Source organism: Garra rufa, chromosome 1 (genome assembly GCF_049309525.1).
Source record: "Garra rufa chromosome 1, GarRuf1.0, whole genome shotgun sequence".
Lineage (NCBI taxonomy): Eukaryota > Metazoa > Chordata > Actinopteri > Cypriniformes > Cyprinidae > Garra > Garra rufa.
In genome coordinates, this window is record NC_133361.1 from 45,231,360 (window position 1) to 45,253,928 (window position 22,569).

Here is a 22,569-nt window from a genome sequence, read left to right on the forward strand (position 1 = left end):
GGATCAAATAAATGAAAAAAAAACTTTGTCCAAAACTTTTGACTGGTAGTGTATTTCTAAAATAACTCTTATTTTATGCAGAAAACGGTTCGTAACATACCTGGTGATGCAAACTACTCTAAAAAATACTTTGTGTTAGAAGAGACAGAGAAGCATTTGATGAAGGGGAAAACAGAAAGAGGCTTACTTTATTTACATGGCTTTTTAAAAACGGTCCATAGTCAAGACTGTTCCAGCGGAGTGAGCAAAGTCAGCATGGATATTGTCTTTTGAATACACTGAAGATCTATCAACGTATTCCGGACAAAGGCTTAAATCGCACATTTTCCTAACTGGGTACACGGTCAGGTCAAAGACAGCAAGAGAATGCCTGGAGCACGACAAATCTTCAGCGATCCAATGTCAAGGAACATTTAGTTAAAACGGTAGAGATCACTAAACATGGCTCACTTGATCATGCCTGCAATTTACATAGATCCATATTACACGAACTGTGGAGTTGAGAACCAGAAACAACCAGATCAATGAGCTCCTCTGACATCACTCCCTCCGGAGGCTCTTTAATTCACAAGTTAATAAGAGTGCTGGCCAAACATAGTCTCTCCCTGGGTTTAACCTTTGAGAGTGTAGATCCTAGTGTACTGAAAGATCATCCATCCATCCAAAGCTCACATCCAGCGAATTTACAATAAATATACATATCAAAAAAGTGAGTGTATTTCGTAGTTAAAAAAAATTAAACAGTCAAACTATCAACACAAAGAAACACTTTACATTCCAGTAAAATGTACAACGCAGCAAGGGGTTGAATGGCAACATCGACAAATGAATCTTACAGAGAGGGACGTGGTCAACGGGTGCTTGAACTCGTCTCTCTGAACCTATGTATGCAGTAGTCCAACAATCCACTCGCTTGCCCAAATCGAGAACCAGCGTTATTCTTACGGTGAGATTTGAGGCGCTGCATTCACGTAAGCAATAGTTTGCTGAGGTCTTCAAAATGGTCTGCAATGTTGCATAAATAGAATATCTGTGTGAATTCTGACTGCATGTTTAAACAATCTATACGGCACTAGCAGTAATGAATTTCTGTACTAACCCAAGTTTTGTTTTTGTTTTTTCCTGACGTGCTTTGGATTTGGACCATTTTGCAATCAGCCGTATGCTTGGGAGAGGGGCTGTCTATAGGCGGATGGGAAATGAGATTAGAGTTGCAAGTACTCCTATGCAGCGTCAGGGAGAAACAGCAAATTTGCATATAGCACCGTCTTGTATCCCCCCTAAACATCAACTCAAATTGTAGTTGATTTTGAAAACTGAAAAAAAAAAAAGTAAGTAAAAATGACAATGCATTCAGGGTACATTCGATAAAGTGGATTAAAAAAAACAAAACAGAACAATAAAACTAAAGCTGGAATACAAGGGCCAAAAAGGACACAGATCAGAGAGAGAGAAAACTGTGCAATGCATCATGTTTTTCTGGTACAGAATGGTCATGCCCCTGCCGTTGATGTCTTTGTGCGTAAGCAGTAAAACAATTCAATGGCACAGACGCAGATCCAACTGTGTGGCCCGAAGGCCCATTACACCAGAGTGTAGTACATCAGAGAGCAGGGATGGAGGAGAGTAGTTCGGTTCAGGGGAATTCAGAGGTTGTGAAACTACTGCATACATGCTGAACGTTGCCAAGTTAGCCAAACTGGAAGAAGAAATTTCCAGGTCCAGATGCTGCAGGACGAAAAAAAAAGAAAATTTGTGGCACTGGAAATAACAAAAATCTGAATTTAAAAGAATACTATGAATCACAAATGAGCTACAACATCACAACAGCGGTTAACAGTTTACCCAAAAATGAAAATTCCGTCTTTAATTACTCACCCTCATGTCGTTCCAAACCTGTAAGAGCTTCGTTTATCTTTGGAACACAAATTAAGATATTTTTGATGAAATCTGAGAGCTTTCTGATCCTGCATAGACAGCAACGCAACTGACACGTTCAGCGCCCAGAGGGGTAGTAAGGACTTCGATTAAATGGTCCACGTGACATCAGTGGTTCAACCGTAATGTTATGAAGTGTGTGATACTGTTATGAACGTGTGTCGAAGACTGACTCGGGAGAGGAGGAATTGTTTAGAAGTTCTCATAGCTTCAAAACATTATGGTTGTACCACTAATGTCTCATGGACAATGGCATGGATGTGTCAGTTGTGTTGCTGTCTATGCAGGGCCAGAAAGCTCTCAAGACTTCAAAATATCTTAATTTGTGTTCCAAAGATGAACAAAGATCTTACGGGCAAGTAATTGCTGACAGAATTTTTATATTTGGGTGAACTACCCCTTCAATTTTACAGTTGAGTTCAAAAGTTTACATCCCCCTTTCAGAATCTGCAAAATGGTAATAGTTTCACCAAAATAAGAGTGATCACACAAAATTTAGTACTAACCTAAATACTACATTTCACATAAAATATGTTATGTTTATGGACATAGCTGAATTTATAAAAACGACCCCATTCAAAAGTTTACATACACTTGATTTTTTAATACTGTGTTGTTACCTGAATGATCCACAGCTGTGTTTTTTGCTTTGTTTAGTGATAGTTGTTCATGAGCCGAGGAGTGAAAACATTTGAACAGAATAAAGCATGCACATTTTTCTTATTTTGCCTCAATATCATTTTTTTTTCCATTAAGTACTGCCCTTTAGAAGCTATAGAAGATATTTGCATGTTTCCCAAAAGACAAAATAAATTAAATTGACCCTGATCTTGAAATTCAAAAAGTTTTCACCCCCAGCTCTTAACGCATTGTGTTTCCTTCTGGATCATTAGCGTAATAGTTGCACAAGTCCCTCAGTTGTCCTTAGTATGATTTTGAGATCCATCTTTTCACACAGTCATTGTTGGAAAGGCTTCAAATACACAAATAAGGTAGAAAGTCAACAAATTAGTTGGATCTGAAAGATTTTTCTGAAGAACAGTGGGCAGTTAACTGTTCAGGACAAACAAGGGACTCATGAACAACTATCACTAAACAAAAAAAACACAGCTGTGGATCATTCAGGTAACAACACCGTTTTAAGAATCAAGTGTATGCAAACTTTTGAACGGGGTCATTATTATGAATTAAACACTTATTTTCTCTATTATTAGTTACTACTATTATTAGTTTCTGGACTATATGTAAACATCATTTATGTGAAATATCTCATTCAGGTCAGTAAATAAACATTTTGACTTCAACTGTATGACACATACACATCTGATTAAAAGTTTGTGTTCGGTAGGATTGTTCCGAAAAGCAAGGATGTATAAATTGTTTAAAAAGACATTTATAATGTTACAAAAGATTTCCATTTCATATAAATGCTGTTCTTTTAAACTTTAAAGAATTCTCTAAAAAGTCTACAAAAATATAAAATGGCACATTGATACTAGTTTTTTCTTTAGCACCAAATCAGAATATTAGATGATTTCTGAAGGATCATGTGGCACTGAAGACTGGAGTAATGATGCTGAAAATTCAACTTTGCCAGCACAGGAATAAATTAAATAATTTTCAAATAGAAAACAATTTAATTTCTTTTTATATTACTGTTATTACTATATTTTTGATCAAATAAGTGCTTATTCAGTGTGCTTAAGAGACATCTTTTAAAACAATCATACCGATCCCAAACTTTTGAACAGAAGTGTAATTTAAGGGGTTTACTGTACAGTCTAAACATGTGATTAATGAATGATTATGATAAATAAAGGTAAAAAGAGGTCTGCCTTACATGAATTACCTTCAAAACTAAACCCACCAGGGCCGCCAAAGAACGCTTTGAAGATGTTGTTGGCATCAAAGTCTGAAAAAGAAACAAAAACAATTAGTCACCATACATAGATCTAATAAAATCTAATAAAGTCTTTTTTTCTAGTAAACTTGATGATACACAAAAGCACAAAACATTCAGATTAACAAAACCAATATTCCAGAATAAAACAGTGTTGACAGAAAGAGAATTAAAAAGAAAACGGACCCATGTTCATGTCGTCATCCTCCAGGTCGTGGCCGCTGTCATAGCGAGACTTCTTCTTGGGGTCAGAGAGCACCGTGAAGGCCTCGCCAACCTCCTTAAACTTCTTCTCTTCCTCTTTCTGCACTTCAGCACTTGCTCCGCTGTGTCTGTCTGTAAAAAAAAAAAAAAAAAAAAAAATAAAAAAAAAAAAAAAAACGACTTTCCTAAACACTGATGGTCCAAGTACTGCCTGCAGAACAGACTAGATATAGACTGTATAAAAAGAAACCACTGTGATTCTTGAAATATGAAATATGTACCTGGGTGGTGCATTAAGGCTCGTTTACGGTAGGCCTTTTTGATTTCATCTTCAGTGGCATTTTTATCTACTCCAAGGACTTTGTAATAATCTTTCCTCTTGCTTTTCTTCAGCTCTAACTGAGCGACCTTCAACAGATTCTTGTGTTCTAAAACACACCACAGATAAAATGAGATTCATATTTGGCACATCTTTAAAGTAAATTAAACATTTTAACGCACATTCAAGATGAACACACCTTTAGTCTTCTCTGTTTGATAAACCTTCTCATAGTCTCTAACAGCTTCTTCATATTGCTCCGTGTCCATGAAACTACAGTGCAAAATTAACTTGTTAAACAAATAAACAGTTTAAAATTGTTCAAAGTGCGTAGAAACTCAAACATACCACTGGGCTCTTCTCAAGTAAGCTTTAATATAGGTCTCATCCAGTTTAATAGCCTTTGTGCAGTCCTCAATGGCCTGCTCTAGTTTGTTTAACTGAAGACACAGGGGAAGAGAGAGAAACATCATGACTAGTAGACACATGAATAGTTTCAGAACATTACAAGGATCTACTGTTTGGCCTTGTGAGCCACTCCAATACGGTTAATGAATTGAAACAAAATGTCAACAGAACAGCAGAACATCGAGTATATTAAACGCAGACCTTGGATCCGACGGTGGCTCGGTTACAGTACAGCTTGGCATTGGTTTTGATGTTGTTTGGGTCGATGGTCAGGGCCTCTGTGTAGAGGTCATATGCCTCCTCAAAGCTGCCCTCTTTAAATGCTTTGTTCCCTTCCTCTTTCTTCGCCTTTAGGGCTTTAGCATTCTGTAACAGAAACAATCAGACACTTCATGGACATTACACTAAAACAATTTAAAAGAATAGCTCAATTTAGTGAGAATGTACTCAGCCTCAGGGCATACAAAATGTAGGTAAGTTTATTTCTTTACTGCAACCGATTTAGAGAAATTTAGCATTACATCACATCAGCAATGGATCCTCTGCAGTGAATGGGTGCCGTCCGAACAGCTGATAAAAACACCACAATAATCCACGAGTAATCCATACAACTCCTGTGCATCAATTAACATCTTATAAAGCAAACCGCTGCATGTTTGCAATAAATTCATCATTAAAACATTAACTTTCAACAGAGTCCTCTATCCATACGAGTTCTCTGATTCAGGAGAAATAAGCCCAAATCAAGCACTGTTTACAAGCAAAAACAGTCCAACACTGTTCTAAAGTAATGGGTCTGTGAATTTCGATGTGGGAGGACAACAGGAGATTGACTTTTTTACTGGAGAAAGCATTCTTATTGAATTATTGACTTAATGATGCCTAATTATATATTTGGTTCTTAAAATGGACAGAAGTTGTGTGGATTACTTGTGCATTGTTGTTTTTATCAGGCAGTTTGGACTCTCATTCTGATTGGAAATCCTTCACTGCTGAGGATAAACCGGTGTAAAGCTAAATTTCTCCAAATCTATCAAAAGAAATACAAACTCATCTACATCTTGGGTGGCCAAGATAAAGATACAATTTCAGCAAATTGGGTTATTTTTCTGGGTCAACTGCAATCAATTACACTTACTCTGCAGGCCAGACGGGCCTTCTCGTGGTCTGGTGCCATGCGCAGTGCTTGGACGAAAAACTGCACAGCCTTATCAATGCAGTCTTCATAGTACAGACATAATCCCCGCACATACAGGGCATCGCCGTTTGTGGAATCCATCCGCAATATGTCGCTGAAGATGCAAAAAGCAAAAGTGAGATACAAAATATATGGATTTTTCAATAGACGATAAAAACAATGTGGGCAATAGTAGACATAATGGCTATACTATAGATATGCAATCTGAAGTTTTAAACAACTGTTTGCCTGAGCAAGCAGCTTAACTAATTTATCACTATACACTACCAATTAAAAGTTTTTGAACAGTAAGATTTTTTATTTTTTTAAAGAAGCCAAGCCTGTATTTATTTGATCTAAAATACAGCAAAAACAGTAGATTTTTGAAATATTTTGACTATTTAAAACTTTATTATAACTAAAATCACAGGAATAAATTGCGTTTTAAAATATATTCAAATAGAAAACAGTTATTTTAAATAAAAAAGTCATCGTTTTTACTGTACTGAATATCAAATAAATGCAGGCTTGGTGAAAAAAAATTACTGTTTAAAACCTTTTGACTGGTAGTGTAGTAATAAATATTAACAGACATTTTCCACGCATACACTACCAATCAAAAATGTTGGTTTAAGTTTTTTTTCCCTGTCTCTTATGCTTACCAAGAATGCATTTGTATGAATAAAAACAGTAATTGTGAAATAGTATTGTGAGGTAAACTAACTTTTCTGTTTTAATGTGCAAAATGTCATTTTAAAATGTGTTATTGCGATGGCTAAGTTAAATTTTAAGCAGCCATCACTTCAGTTTTCAGTGTCATATGATCTTTCATAGAAAAAGATTCTGATAAGAAAAAAAAAGCTGCATTAATTTGAAAAAATATAATTCTTTTGTAACATCAAATTTACTGTCACTTTTGATCAATTTACTAAGTCTTTACTGAATAAAATAATTTACTTTACTGGCACTAAAGTTTTGAATGGTAGTGTACATTTAGTAGGTCAGATAATGGCAAACAAGGTTCATTACATTCATCTTTAGCTATGCTATAAACTAGTGATAGACCAATATATTAGCCATGCAAATTAATATGTGGTCTGAGATGATAGGAACTGACCAATGGAGTTTACATACAGCTATGTTTTTTGTTTTGTTTTGTCTTGTAATGTCGCAAACGAAGGCTGAAAAACAGAGTATTCAAAAAATACAAACAATAACCAAACTCAAAATACTATGTATTTCAGAAAATACGTTTCATGGTGAGACCTTTTAAAATACACAAACTTAAAAAAATAAATAAAAAAATAAAAAATAAAATAAATAATAGGCTTATACTGCAAAAAGAGAAATTGTACTTAATTTGAATAAACCCATATTGGTTAACCACTACTAAACAATTTCCATACCGCTGTAGTGCTGTTACCTGGCAACAGATTGGGCCTCTGGGTAACGTCCCAGCAGAGCCAGACACTCTGCTTTCAACACTTTGAACCTGTGACATGCAGATGCAGACTCTAATGCTCGATCCATACAGAACACCACCTACAGAGAGACACACTCATATTCATCTGCATATCAGACTCTCAGGAGCTAGAGTAGTAATACAAACACACTCACCATCCTGAAGTCTCGCTTCTCAAAGCTGATCTCAGCCATGCGCTCAAACTCCAGGATGGACTCTGCATTCTTCAGCTGGAAGAGACACATGAGGTCAGAGGCCTTATGAAAGACACATGCCATAAGTTCAGATGAGACATAACTGTGTATGGTATTAATAGTCAGTGTACCTCCTGCTGTGCCGGACTGTTGTCTGGTTCCAGCTCTAGAATCTTCTGGAAACAGCGGCTGGCAGCCATAGCATTGCCAAGCAGCAGGTGGCACTTGCCCTCACGCATGTGACCCTGTGGAACAAAATGATAATGCTCAGTGAGACTCAATTTAAAACACCCACAAGAATGTTTACTACATTGACATTTACTCATTCAGCAAATGCTTTTACCAAAAGTAATGTGCATTGCATTCAAAGTACGCATTTTATCAGTACATGAATTCCAAGATTAATTTCTATTTTGTCAGCCGAAACCATTTGTACCCCCTGAAATTAACCCTGTAAAGTTAACCCTGTTAAATCCTTTTAAACCCAGAATATTTTCTGATATGGAATGGACTTTTAAGATTCATATTTGATACATAAGACTTTTATGGCTCATACAGTATGACATAATATGGATCTCACACTCGAGGGAAAAAATAAGAGAATCCAGTCATAAAAACGGAATTTATTGTATAACACGGAACGTCACCGGATTTGCAAAATTTTGGATGAATAAATCAAAAGTAGGTCAGTACACTTAAATCAAAAGGCAATATGGACTAGCGTCTGTGGATATTAAGCAGTAAAAATACTATTTCAATATAAATTCTGCACTTTCTGCATGTCTCTGTGTGAATGAGACACACAGATGTACATTTGTTTACAACAAGCATGCTGAAGTGTGTAACGATCGTGGTGTTTTCAGCCTCTGCCACATCAATATAGAAGTATATGAACACAAACAATCTCAAGAACTGCTCTGAGTCACTCCACAAGTATTTTAGTTTTTTTTTAAGAAAAAACATTGTCATATCGTATAGAAAACAGAAACTTGGTTGTCTTCACATCAACCAAAAAAAAAAAAAAAAAAAAAAAAAAACTGTGACAGAATTATATTACTTAATGTAATGATAGTACTACTAATAAAATTTGTTAAAACACTTTTTTTTAAAGGAATATTTACCAGAATTTCTTTTTACTAGAATTTATTTATAAATACACACAGTATTTTGGTGAAACGAAATAAGAAAATAAATCATTTTTTAAATAAAAATAAATGAATTAGAGAGGCTTTTGAATATTACATCTTTAAAAAAAAAAAAAAAAAAAAAAAAAAAAAAAAAAAAACAGGCTTTATAGGGCTTTTAATAAATAGTGTAAGTTTCATTATTTCAATTAATTAGACTTGGTTTTTAGATTAATATTTAATTGAACAGAGTCTAAAAAATTAAAAAGGAAAATAATAATTTGGAAAAAAACAAAACATAATTTGAGGGCCCTAGAAAAAAAAAAAAGCATCTGAATTTTATTCAGAAGTCCAAACTGACTAAATTGTCTGCATTTGGTGCAATTGCTGATATTTATATGGACTAAAATTCTTACAGCGTGTAACTTCGATTTCAATGACCTTTCAAGGATAATCCCTAATTCTAATACCTTTGAATTTAAGGACTTCATGTGGGGACACATTTTAAGTGAGAGCAAGGTTACATCATGTTACCTTGTAAGATATGTTTGACGCATGAAAACTGTAATAACGGAAAAAAAAAAAAGTTATCATCAAAATTTGGTTGGGATACAACTATTTAAAAATCTGGAATCTAAGGGTGCAAAAAGCAAAATGCTGAATAAAAAAAAAAAAAAAAAAAAAAAAAAAAAAAAAAAAAAAAAACTCAATCATGGAACGTGATCTTTACTTACTATAAAATAAAAATACATTTTGACAAACGTATTTTTGGACTATTGCTACAAATATACCCATGCTTCTTAAGACCGGGTTTGTGGTCCACGGTCACAAATTAGTTTATTAAAATCAGTAAAAGTTTTACAGCAAAAAAACACATGCACCACAACCTAAATAAGGATGATTTTAGAATAATACTGAAAGGTGTATTACTTGCTAAAAAAAAAAAAAAAAAAAAAAAAAAAAAGCGGCAAGTATCAATCAGACAACAGATGGCATTAAGTTTTGATCATGTCGATAATCTAAATGCCTTGAAATTTCACCACTGCATCACAAAAGTTTAGAGTGTTTTTAAACTCCATTCATTTAATTATTATTAGCTTTTTACTCAACTCACAGACCCCCTGCAGTTCCCTCATGAACCACATTTTGGGATACCCTGAGCTAAAACATGGCAAAAAAAAAAAAAAAAAAAAGTCTTCCTAAATGCTTAGATCATCAAAAAGGCTCACCTTCATGAAGGTGTCATCTAGTCGCACAGCCTGCTGGGAGTCCTCAAGTGCCTCTCTGTAGCGACTCAGCATCATCAACGTGGCTGCACGGTTGCCGTAGTAACTGACATTTTTCGGGCACAGGTCTGTTGAAAGAACACAAACGAAAGATGTAGGTAGACACTACAGTAATCAGACAAGAGACATCAGTGGAAAGGAAAAGGTCACCAAAACATTTCTAAAACAAGTGGTTGCTATAACAAAATCTATTGTGGAAATTACGTTACAGTCTTCAAGGAAAACCTGTGGAGACGAGAGAAACCGTGCACTTATGAGTGAATAGTCTACTGTGAGGGCAGTATTCAATTCACGAAGTGTGTAGGAACAAACCAGCACAACAAATGAGGAAGATGCCTACAGAAAGCCCAGAACACAAACCACACAGAGAGCAAAATACACTTGTAAAGATTCTTACCAATGGCCTTGGTGTAGAAGTTGAAAGCTTCAGCGTAGTCCTTCTTGACATAGTATGCATTTCCCTGCTCTTTATAGCCTTCAGCTTCCCTAAAATTCAACACACAAACAAATATTACAATAAGCCTCCAGAAACTGAAGAATCAGAACAGACGTTAGAAAACTTGGTGAGATTTAGCAGCTCCAAAACTGAAAATCCTTTTTGGGCTTTGAGACATGGATATGGCACAAGTCCTCACAGAAAACAGAGGATAGAGATCAGAAAACACTGCTGGCATATGCATACCGCATTTCAAAGATGTGAGGACTCTGAATAGCAGGCTGCACTGTCAGGACTCAAACATCTCAATACCTGCCTGCACCGGTGTAATAAATACTCCAACACACAGTATCAACACGGGCAGGAGCCTATCAAGGTCAGTGGAAGTGTGTGCACATTTACTGAATACATTGTGTTCTGAACTATAGGTGTCTGGGGGAAGTGTACCGTTAGATTAGGCTGCTAAACATAGATCCTCTACTACCAACGGTGTCTGTTTTTAATCAGTCAAACAGCACATAGATGTATGGCATCAGGTGGGATGGAGTGCTTTCTGGGAAACAACACGGGGCAGTATTAGGGCTGGACCAGAATATTCGATTATTCGTTCGGTAGGTTGGCATTTGATTTTAAATTTTTTAATTCAAATATATATTTTTTTTCATACACCTTGCATCCCCACGAAACGGTTCTCATTCGCGCTTAAATATGAATGAAGAAGATCATGTCTTTGGACCGGAGCAGACTGTGTGTGGTGGTTCGTGTGACAAAGCCAAACCAGCCATCTTTTACCTTTTAATGGAACACATATTTACAGCGAATCGTTCACTATCCCCTATTTGGCGTTCATTTAAGTACATAAAATACAGGTTCTGTGAACAAGTGATGATTTCAACTGCAGTTTCAGCTTGTTTATAGTGTAGGGGGCGGGACACTTCGGATTCTAGAGAGCATTTGATTGGACAAAGTTTGATGAGAAGATGAAGTGCAGTGTGATGTCATCAAGATCGTTGACCCATATTGGCGGAAGTTAGAGACTCTAAGTTTTAAATGCTTTTATGTGAATATTGTCATTGTTTTGGAGCACACTAGCTTACAGATAACCTTAAGGCTAACATATTCAAATTAAAGCCAAAAAAACTTCAATTTACATTTCATGGGACTTTGTCATTAAAAACATACTACCGCCTGTGTGGTCAAACTATACAGACGTTTATGGCCGTTGTCCAAAACAGTGGACCAATCAGAAGAAAATACTTTTGCATAAATACTTGCGCATATGGAGTAACAGGACAATATCGCTAAAAGAAAGATCATTCAAATCTATTATTATGGAGGGCAAAAAAAAAAATAATTAAAATAATAACAATAAAAAATCATCACCATCATCATTCATTAATCGTAATTAAGGAAAACATTCAATTAATCGAGATTTTGATTTTAGGTCATATTGCCCAGTCCTAATTAAATACATTTACATTTTAATCTACATATTTTAGCACATCCTCAGTAAATGCCATTTGCGACCCTGGACCACAAAACCAGTTATAATGGGCAATATATTGAGTCATCAAAAATGATGTCATGTGTGACAAGCCAAAATACAGATTGTTACGACAGGCCTACATAAGACAGGGCTCGAAATTGTGACCATTTGGGTCGCATATGCTCCCAAAATTTAATCTGCGCGACCTCTAAAAACATTTGGGAGCATTTGTGCGAGAAATTTGAGGTGCGACTTGTTTTCATTTCTTTACAAAACGTTCGCTAGCCTAACTACTGCTGTGAGCGGATGCAGTGACAGCCTCGCCGTTCTCTCTCCAATATTACATAAGAATTAAAAGATTACGTTTAATTGGTTAACTTTAATGCAGATTTGAGATATTAACCGTCAATCACTCAGTCACTGACACTGCGCTCCGCTGAAACCCGGAACCGGGCGTTTTTTTGCTCCAAATGTTGTTGTTTTTTTCTCTCTCTCAACCTCCGTTTCGGATTTGCACAAACCGCATTGCAATTAAGGGTGTGTGTGATATGACTTGTTTGTGATTTTTGATTGTGGACCATTAAAATCTCTTCACAATATGCTTTTGAAGAAATATAGTATCGTGCTGCAGCGCACATTCTGTCAGATGCAATTCTGGCGCCTCCGCCTCAGTATATAATGTACAACGAGGCATACATTCACATCAGACTTTTCGAAATCCCGTTTGTAGTCCCCCACTTTCAAAATCTTTTGTTAAGTTAATGTGTTAATGCACGCTCAGCACCGCTGAGAGTTTCGTGCGATTGCCAAAACGAAACCGAAAGCAAAACGCGCACTCAAAGGCAATTTTGATACATCACGTTTAGAGAGCGACTCCCCAATGTGCGCAAATTAGGCTACATAACGCATCTAGGCTGTTATTAGTATGTGGGTTACAATAGGTTGTGTTTTTGTCTATAGCTCAGTATCATGCTTGAAAAATTCGGTCTCTATTTGCACTCTGAAATTGAGAGAGTAGCCTGTGGCTGCATTTATTGTTTGCACTTAATAGGACTAAGAAAGAATTCTGTAGTTCATTTTTTGTTAATTCTACCAGGGTTCCCGCGGGTCTTAAAAAGTCTAAAATTTAAAAATCTATATTTTAAATTTTGTCCATGTAACTCTTCCTCTAAAGCTCATTTAAATTATCTTTTTGTTGTTTCCGTGGTGTTGTAGTTCTTTATTTCACTATTCCAAATATAATTTGCTGTATTTAAACTACAAATGAGACCAGCATGCAATAACCAATCAGCTTTCTGTTATTGCCGCGAGTCTCTCTCGGATTGTACCGCAGAAGTAAAATGGATTTAACTTTTTAGCTATGGGGAAGTGCAAGTTTAGCGATACTTAGCTTGAAAAAACTGAATGTAGGGCTTGGCTAAGGCCAGTTGCTAACAACTGTAGATTTTTTTTTCCTCTCTCTGTGGAAGTTACTGCGTCTTCAGACAGAATCGCAGTAGCAGAATACAGGTCAAACTACCTTTTTCTGTATATAATGTTCTCAATAATAATAATAATAATAATAATAAATATAGGTCGAGCTAGCTGACCGCCAGCCTTCGAGATACTTTTAAAATGTTTTTTTTTTTTTTTTTTTTACTTGCCTGACCGAACAAACCGCCTGATTAAAACTGAAGTGACAAAAACAACTAGCGAAGCATCGAAAGGCAAGAAAGATTCCTATTTTAATACATTCAACGTAAACAGAAATTGATAATGAATAGTGTATTTCTGGTCTATTTGTGACATACTTTAAAACAAATGAATGTAACAGCACTCTAAAGAAACACACTGAGGTAAACATTTAAATGTATAGTTTATTTATAACATGATATAGTTCAGTAATATACCAAGTGAGCTTTTTGCAGAAAATTCTCACAATTACAAATGTTACATTAATTTTAGCTCAATAAACAAGTAGTTACTTAAATATTAGACAAAATATTTTCACTGTTTTGTTCTGTTTCACCAACGAAAATAGTTCCAAACAAGGATCGCAGCTGAAGTATTCTCCCAGCAACGTTTTGCTATGACAAAGAGTATAGAAGTACTCTTTGGCTATGATTCAGCGTTTTGCTCGAATCAGTTGAAATAACTCGCTCATGAAGTGACTTACCGCCACCTGCTGGTAGTTTAGTGTGTTTAAAAGTATGCCTCCAAACCCAACATTTCTAATTTATATATTTATAAATCAATAAATGTATTTAAAACATTAATCTCACTTTTAATTTTGCAGTGTAAATTATGTAATCTCACTGCTAACAGACATTAAGAATTTATTGATAAATTCATAAAATAAATTTCAAAAGGTAATGCATACATTTCAAAAGTAAAAAAAAGGCCTTTATAAAGGCAAATCAAATACGCTGATTTAAGTTGTAAAAGCTAATAGAGCACTGATGAAAATATTGCTTCAGAATTGTTTTTTTTACATCAGATATTTCTAGTGGTACTTTTATGGGGATATTTTGTGTGGAATAGTATCTGCTGATATGAAAAGTTCACTGTATATCGTAGTAATAAATTTAATTTATGACAGCCATGAAATTGTGTTTACTTTTTACATCAAACACATTAAATATTACATGTATGCATGTAATATAATATCTATTTCCATTACAAGTTTAGGTCTTAAATTTCATATAAGGTGGTATTAAAAAGGTCTTAAATTTCACTTGTTCATATCTGCAGGAACCCCGTCTACCATAGATTGTTTAAAAATGCAGTGGTTGCCTCTAATTTAAATGGCTCTACCTATAATAGAGAAAATAAACATCTTGTTCACGTGCGCATATTTTAATTTATTCTTGTCCCTTGCTTAAGGTTTAAAATAAATATAAAAAAAGCCTTTCAGAATCCAGAGTCAGCCCATTTGCTTGTAAAGAATCAGGAATCAGAATCAGCCATGAAGAGTTAAGTTTGGTTCATTACTAAAAAGAAATGCCGGGATGAGTGCTGGCTGATCTGCTCAATTGGCAGTTGTGGTGCTCCTTAATATTCATTGGGTGCTCCTAAATTTTTTTTTGGTGCTCCTAACTTTGAAGTTGGGAGCACCAGTGCTACCAAGTAAAAAAGTTAATTTCGAGCCCTGTAAGACGGAAACCCACAATAAATTAAACGGCAGGGAGCAAAAATAAAAAAGTCATCAGATGCCATGTTCATACAGCAGCATCTCAGAGATCCCAAATCCACCACATGCGTGTGACGCCATTATCAACAGTCCTATATTGTTGAACCAATGTGGTTCAAACTATGGAGATGCGTTATGATTAGCTTGTCTGTTTCCACAACAATACATCCTACTTTGGTGGTTAAACTGAGAGTTACAACATTGTTGTAATGGGAAACACACCTCAGATCAGATGTTGTGCAGCTTCCTCATGCCAAGAAAAATGTAAACATCACATGTTGTTTGTACAAAGCATGCTGAATGTCTTTGTTGAAACAATACATTGTTGTTGCAAAGTTAGAATCGAGCAGAATATTACAATTTACAGCTGGTGTACACACCTCGTTGAGTTTTGAGACTAGTGAAGATGGCAGCAAGGACTAAAGGATGTGCATTTCAGCTTTCTTTGTTTCTGAACTGAAGCTTTTGATTACAGATTACAAAATAATTTAAAAATGAACAATAAGACCAACATGCATTTCATGATTTCATAATGATTTCCTTGATCATCTTCACCCTGGTTTCAGATCAAACTGACCAAAAACTTTCATTTGCAAATCACTGACTAAAAAGACACTGACACAAATGACACCAACAATAAACTTAAATATAGCTGCAAGCAGCAATTACGAGCACTCAAAAGGGGAAAATGAGGAGCTAAGGATGGCAGGAACAGCAGACCAACTGCAACATTGAGTAAAAGGAAACCATTTTAGTTTGCTTTTAGTCAAAATGTCAGAACAATAATGTAGAACGCCTAGTAATATGATTGAAAGGCTTATTACGTTTGACCAACAGGTGGCGCTGTTATCAAATTGATGTGGTGTGTTTAGTGTGAGGTGACAAAGGCACACACAAAGTTTGGTGTCTTTATATCAAAGCTTTGCAGAGATAAAGCCTCAGAATCATTTTGGCATTAAGTCAAACATTTTTAGAGGCGCTGTACGAAAACAGTTTCATCCATCAACATGAACTCCATAACTTTGTCAGCACAGTCTAAAGATGATCTGACTCGATTTTGGTGAGAATCAGACGAACGGTCTAGGACTAGTTCGAAAAAGTAGGTTTTCAACATAAACCAAAATGGTGGACTTGAAGATTGACCAACTGTGTCATAATTGGTATCTATGTTGTCAGCATGACCCAACAAATATTTTGAGACTAATTACAATAGGCTAATGCTATCTACAGTTATTAGCATTTTTGGACATTTTATAATTGATAGTTAATTAATGGTTTATTACTCTTGACCAATAGGTGGCGCTGTTACCAAATGTGTGGTGTGATCACTGTGAGGTTACAATGCCACATACAAAATTTGGTGCAAATATCTCAAAGCTTTGCAGAGAAACAGCCATAGATGCGCTTTGGTATCTTTCCAGCAAATTCGTTGATGCGTTAAATGAAAACGGTTTCGAATATCGACATGAAATCCATAACTTTTTGTCAGCATGGTCTGAAGATGATCTGAGCCAAATTTGGTGAAAATCAGACTAACTGTCTAGGAGGAGTTTGAAAAAGTAGGTTTTCTAGATTCATCAAAATGGTGAACAGGAATTTAGGCCAATTTTGGCATAATTGGTATCAATTTTCTCGGCCTGACCCAAGGAATATTTTGAGATCACTTTCATTACAATAAACCATTTATCACATACGTTATTAGCATTTTTCTAAATTTCCTTATAACTTTTGACCACAAGGTGGCGCTGACAACAAACTTTGAGTACTGTAAGGGCATGGTGACGAAGATACGTACGGAGTTTCGTAACGATGTCAACGTGTTTGTAAAATATAGCATTTTATAACAAAATTCAAAATGGCTGACGCCAAAAATGGCTGACATGGGAAAACTGGATATGGTTCGACTCGGCATGCTCTTCCGAATCTAACGGGATGAGTTTCGAGATTTTTGGCAAAGCACTGAGAAGTTATAAGCAAAAATAGCCAATTTTAGTCATAGCCTCACGTCATGCTTGTTATAAAACACACCAAGTTTGGTCTCAATACTCCAAAGCGATGCGGAGATATGGCCTCACATCCATATTTGCATGCTTTTCGTAGAATTAATTAGCGCGTTATTCGAGAACGGTTTGTCCAATCAACTTGAACTCTATAACTTTTTGCCAGCATGGTCTGAAGATGATCTGACCCAATTTCGGTGAAAATCAGACAAACTGTCTAGGACGAGTTCGAAAAAGTAGGTTTTACAAACAATTATAGAAAAAAAATGAAACCTTACGATTTTTGAATTTTGATATTAATTCGACTCGGCATGACCCACGGATTCAGAGAAAAAAAAAAGAATTTTGATTTTGTGGCTTACACAAAAGTTATTAGCAAAAAGAAAGTAAAAGTTTGGACAGGTGGTGGCGCTACAGAGTTTGAGTTAGAGACTCCAAAGTTCAAACTTGCTATGGTTAAAGTTGAGACTGTCCTCTATCAGTGTGCCAAATTATAAAACTTTCCCGCAAGCGGTTCTATGGGCTGCCATAGATTTCAACAGCGGAAGAAGAAACGGAAGAAGAATAATAATAAGAAATCTAACGGATACAATAATTACTCACACCCCTTTCACAGCAGCAGGGCAAGTCAGTATGCTATCTAGCTATCACACAGATGAAACCTCTAGAATATTCTTGAGAGGGTTTTAAACAGCATTTAACAGCTGAGCCTACATAATCGCACACCAATGTTCAACCTCACACTCTCCTCTGACGGAGAGCAGCTGTAGTGATGTGTTGGTCTTGTGCCACCTGTGTGGTCATGCAAATATAGGGCTTTATTCATACCTACGGTATGACGTCACAATCACACCCTCCAGTTAATCTGGCCTCCACAACCAGACCTCTGAGAGGAAATGACACAATGGCATGAATAATTAGTAGAACAGGTACATGAGCTGATAATACTTTAGATCACATGCACAATTAAGTCATGACACATAGGTATTTCCTATAAAGTGCATTAGTGACTAACCACTTTTTCAACAGCCTTTATTCAGGAAGTGTTTTTCCCCATTCATTTTCCCCACCTTAATCAGACAAAAAAAAAAAAACCCAACAACAAAGATACAAGGTACAAGACTGTATCCAAAGGTCAAGTTCACTTCCAGAATAAAAGTTTCCTGATAATCTACTCTCTCCAATGTCATCCAAGATGTTCATGCCTTTCTTTCTTCAGTTGCAAAGAACGTTTTTTTTCAATGCAATGTTCTTTTTTCAAACTTTCAACGGTTAGTTTCATTGCAGCTTCAAAAGGCTCTACATAATCCCAGCCATGGAATCAGGCTCTTAACTAGTGAAAAAATCAGTCATTTTCTTTAATAATAATAATAAAAAAAAAAATACATTTATACACTTTTTAACAAATGCTTGTCTTGCACTAGCTCTGCGATGAATTCACTCATTATGTAATCACGTTGGAAAGGTCACGCGTGGTTAGTTCTTCATTTGTGCCTGTCATTTACACTACTCTGGCATTTTTGACCCTCAAAAAAATGGAGACCTTCGAAAATGCTGCAGAGCCCATGTTGGTTTAAAAACTCTGGGGTTGTGTTTTCAGTTCCTTGACGACCTTGTAAACAATTTCATGCTCATTTGTTGCGTCTCATTTAAGAAAGGTAACCATTAAATTGCAAAGCAAAAATCGAAATTACAGTATTTTTACACCCCAAAAAATAAGTCAATTTTGTTATGGTTACTTCTCTTAAATTAAAGGAACACTCCACTTTTTTTTGGAAATAGGCTCATTCTTCAACCAAGATTTCAAAACAGTAAAACTCAACTCATTAACTCGGTGGGGGGTTGGAAAATGAGCCTATTTCCAAAAAAAGTGGAGTGTTCCTCTAAAACATACTTGATGATGTCTACAGCCTGAATGGTCATGTGCCATGCGTTTTCAGTTGTGTATTGTACACAGAGATAGTTTCTGAAAGGCATTGAAAACACCAGTGTAGACGAGGATTGTTTTTGCACTAGTGTAAATGTAGCCATAACTTCTTTGCGACTGAAGATAGATATACACAAAGACCTTGGATGACATGGGGGTGAGTATATTATTAGTAAAGTTTTATTCTGGAAGTGAACTTGTCCCTTAACAGCTTTAAAGAGGGTAAAGAATGACAAAATCCCATGAAGCTTTGCAAATAACATGAATTGAAGATGATGGAGGACATTTCTCTGCAGAGTCATGGGTAATTTAGTTTTTCACTAGGAAGTCCACTGCTGAACATGATTGTGTAAAAAATACATTGAAATAATGCAGGCTGCATGCTTCAACAAAAGCAATCATACCACAAATAAATAACCTCATACCTCAAACCTCAGAGGACTGTATGTTATCATTAAAAATTCATTCCTTTCTAGAGAAAACGAATGTGATTTTTACTTCCAGAGCCTGACTGCTGCACCAGTCCACCTGACATTCATAGGAAATCATAGCTAACGTTAGATCTATTAAAACAACAACAGACATAATATTATATTAATCAGGTAATATCAGGTAAAGCTCACCATCAGGAAACATCAGGTTTGCACTGTAACGTTACAGTAGTGTGTGACTCCGACAGATTATACTCTAAATACACTTTACATGAGGAAAGTTATGTCAGACACGAGGTTAAGTTAACTTATGCTCCAGTTACAGTTTGGAAACCGATAGTTGCTAGTCAACGTGCAAGTTCACGTCATGCTTACGTCCGCCCACAGAAACTTCAGACAAACAGAAAGTTCCAGAAGTGAACGACTTCATATAGTTAGCTTGTCCTCACATATATATAATACTTCGGCGTTGAAATTCTCGTCTTGACTTTAATCACACAAACACGGAATAAATACAATCGAAACGTGTATGCATTTAAAGAGACAGTACATCAAAAATTAAAATTCGGTCATCAAAGCAGATGTCAGGTTACCTCAGATGAAACCTCATTCACTTTTTTTTTTTTTTTTTTTACATACAATAGCGCAGAACGGTACCTGAGGTTGACATACTCCTTAACCTAACATAAATTAGTAATGCAGGTGTGTAAATGATCAGAATGTACATATTTTGCGGGGAACTGTCCATTTAAGAGATAGATTTTAAAAAGCTGAGAATCTGTTCGTGTTTCAACTTGGACAAATTTGTCCAAGCAAGTCTCAAAAGTAGAGTGTCCTGCCTATGTTACGATACATAAGAGACCCTCAGGGACAAAACGTCATTTCCTCTATTCGCATGTGCGTTTTTTGCATTGTAGTCACTCACCTACTAAGCATATCAATCAACAACAAATAATGTTTGACATATTTAATGCAACAATGCGTCATCGATGACTAACTAGACGTGTTTCGGCTGTCATGTGTGCGGGTTTAAGAGACTGCATTGTGTTCTTAAGAGCAATGATGTCACGCTGCCTTCAACCTAATTCTCAACCTAAAACTGTGTCACGAAGAACAGCACAGCTGTCGTAATAACACGATGCATGGTACTCTTGATCATCGCTTTAAAAGGTCAAAGCCCATTTAAAACATAAGAATAACGCCAGGTTAATAGCAAGGCACCCCAACACTAAAAACAGCTGCCTGGCACACTAGGCCATAGACACCCCTTGATTTTCAAGTTATGCGGCAATCACGATCTCAGGGTCTTTAAACCACCGTAAGCCCGATCTAGGCTTCTCTAAAACCCAACTACCTCACGAACAGATCCCCCGGCATCTGATTAAAGTGGTGGCTCTTTTCGGGTACCTCTCTAACTCCTCGTCGCTGGTTAAGTCCATCTCTGGATCGGCGGACGAGTCGTAGTCAATAGTCGCCATTTTGCTGTAGAGAGGCGGAGAATGAAACGAGGCATGTGAGCCTTTCATACTGCCTTCAGCTCCGCCTTCCGCAGCCGTGCGCAATATGCCCATAGTAGGTCAACGGATACGAGAACCTACTAAAAGAAAGTGTGGTGAAACAATTTTTAGAAATAAAAGTGCACTGAAGTTCAACGCAAAGCAGTCTGTGGAGTTAGTTCAATTGAACGGCTTTCTCAAAAACTGGCCTCTTTACATTGTTTTTAAACTTAAGAGACTGCACACCTATCGGACATCAGGAACTATTAGAAATTTGTGAAACAACTAAAAGTATTTATTTAACGTTACCTACTATGGTAGGGATTTTGATTCCACTTCCTTCGAATCTTTTGAATCAGTTCAGCTAAAAGATTCGCTCATTGATCGTAGGTAACTAGGTTGCAGTACTCCAATAGGTGGCGACAAATTACCTTATATTTGCACAGGTATGTGCCAAAAAATTAGAATATCGAGGGAAAGCCCATTTATTTCAATAATTTGCTTCAAATAGTGAAACTTGTATGTTATATTAGTTCACTATACACAAAGTGAAAATTTTCAAGCCTTTATTTGTTTTAATTTTGATGATTATGGATTAAAAACAAACAAAAACAAATCCAGTATTTCACAAAATTAGAATATTTCATGTGACCAATAAAATAAGGATCTTAAACACATGTTTGCCTTCTGAAAAGTGTGTTAATGTACTGTATTATGTCCTCAGTACTTTGTTGGGCCTCCTTTTGCTCTAATTCCAGCATCAAGGCAGCGTGGCATGGAGGCGATCAGCCTTTGACACAGCTGAGGTGTTATGGTAGCCCAAGTTGCTTTGATATTGGCCTTCAGCTCGTCTGCATTTCGGGGTCTCTGTTCCCTCATCTTCCTTTTGACAATTCCCCATAGATTTTGAATGGGGTTTAAGTCAGGCGAGTTTGCTGGCCAATCAAGTACAGTTATTCCATGGCTATTAAACCAGGTACTGGTAGTTTTGGCTTTGTGGGCAGGTGCCAAATCCTGCTGGAAAATAAAATCAAACCTTCTATAGTAAACTGTTTTTTAAAAGTGGTTTTGAAGGTTTAAAAATACAGCAAAAAAAAAAAAATCAAAAGATAAAAATTAACATAAGAAAAGTAAAATAATTAAAATGTTTACAAATAATAACCTGTGATGGACTGGCCTTATTAACGCTTTTTTTTTTTTTTTTTTTTTTACAGCTTTCTTATTTTTCAAAGTTGATATTGCTAGGCCTATGCCCAAGGTATATTGTTATGTGGTGTAAAACTTGAACTTTGCCTTAAAAGCCAAATTATGTATGTCCAAATCACTGAATAATTTATTTAATCAATCGATTTAGTAAAAATAGGCAGTCATTTATGACCAAAATGTTATATTAGCCATTATTCAAATTTTGTTCAGTCAAAAAGGCGTATTCATTAAGAAGATTCAAGCAGTGCTTCTTCACAACCTCTGTACTTGTATATATATATATATATATATATATATATATATAGTTATATATAGTTATATACAGTATATATATGACTTTGTATAGGGTGTTTTCACAAGGCATTATCAATCGGCCATATTGGCAGCACTGAACGTAAACAATGCC

The 22,569-nt window shown here is 36.0% G+C and overlaps 1 protein-coding gene across 2 annotated transcripts; it reads right to left on the minus strand.

The window, feature by feature from the left end:
- Nucleotides 1-168: 168 nt before the first annotated feature.
- On the minus strand, nucleotides 169-21,032 carry dnajc7 (DnaJ (Hsp40) homolog, subfamily C, member 7). 2 transcript variants are annotated; one of them, XM_073833259.1, is made up of 14 exons: nucleotides 20,869-21,032; nucleotides 10,410-10,498; nucleotides 9,956-10,080; nucleotides 7,734-7,847; nucleotides 7,564-7,638; nucleotides 7,370-7,488; nucleotides 5,908-6,061; nucleotides 4,971-5,135; nucleotides 4,710-4,801; nucleotides 4,561-4,634; nucleotides 4,324-4,470; nucleotides 4,025-4,174; nucleotides 3,788-3,850; nucleotides 169-1,728 (listed from the first exon to the last, which is right to left on the minus strand). In XM_073833259.1, the coding sequence occupies exons 1-14, from the start codon at nucleotides 21,030-21,032 to the stop codon at nucleotides 1,691-1,693; spliced, it is 1,569 nt and encodes a 522-aa protein (XP_073689360.1). In that variant the 3' UTR covers nucleotides 169-1,690. The 2 variants fall into 2 exon arrangements, with proteins under 2 accessions (XP_073689360.1, XP_073689362.1); XM_073833261.1 differs by having other exon boundaries at nucleotides 3,779-3,850; nucleotides 20,869-20,950.
- Nucleotides 21,033-22,569: the final 1,537 nt, after the last annotated feature.

Coding starts and splice junctions, on each gene's coding strand:
- dnajc7 (XM_073833259.1), bottom strand. CDS start 21,032: ATGGGCATATTGCGCACGGCTGCGGAAGGCGGAGCTGAAGGCAGTATG. Junction 10,081..10,409: donor CTTCTACACCAAGGCCATTG/GTAAGAATCTTT, acceptor TTCTTTCAACAG/ACCTGTGCCCGAAAAATGTC. Junction 3,851..4,024: donor GGATGACGACATGAACATGG/GTCCGTTTTCTT, acceptor TTTCTTTTTCAG/ACTTTGATGCCAACAACATC.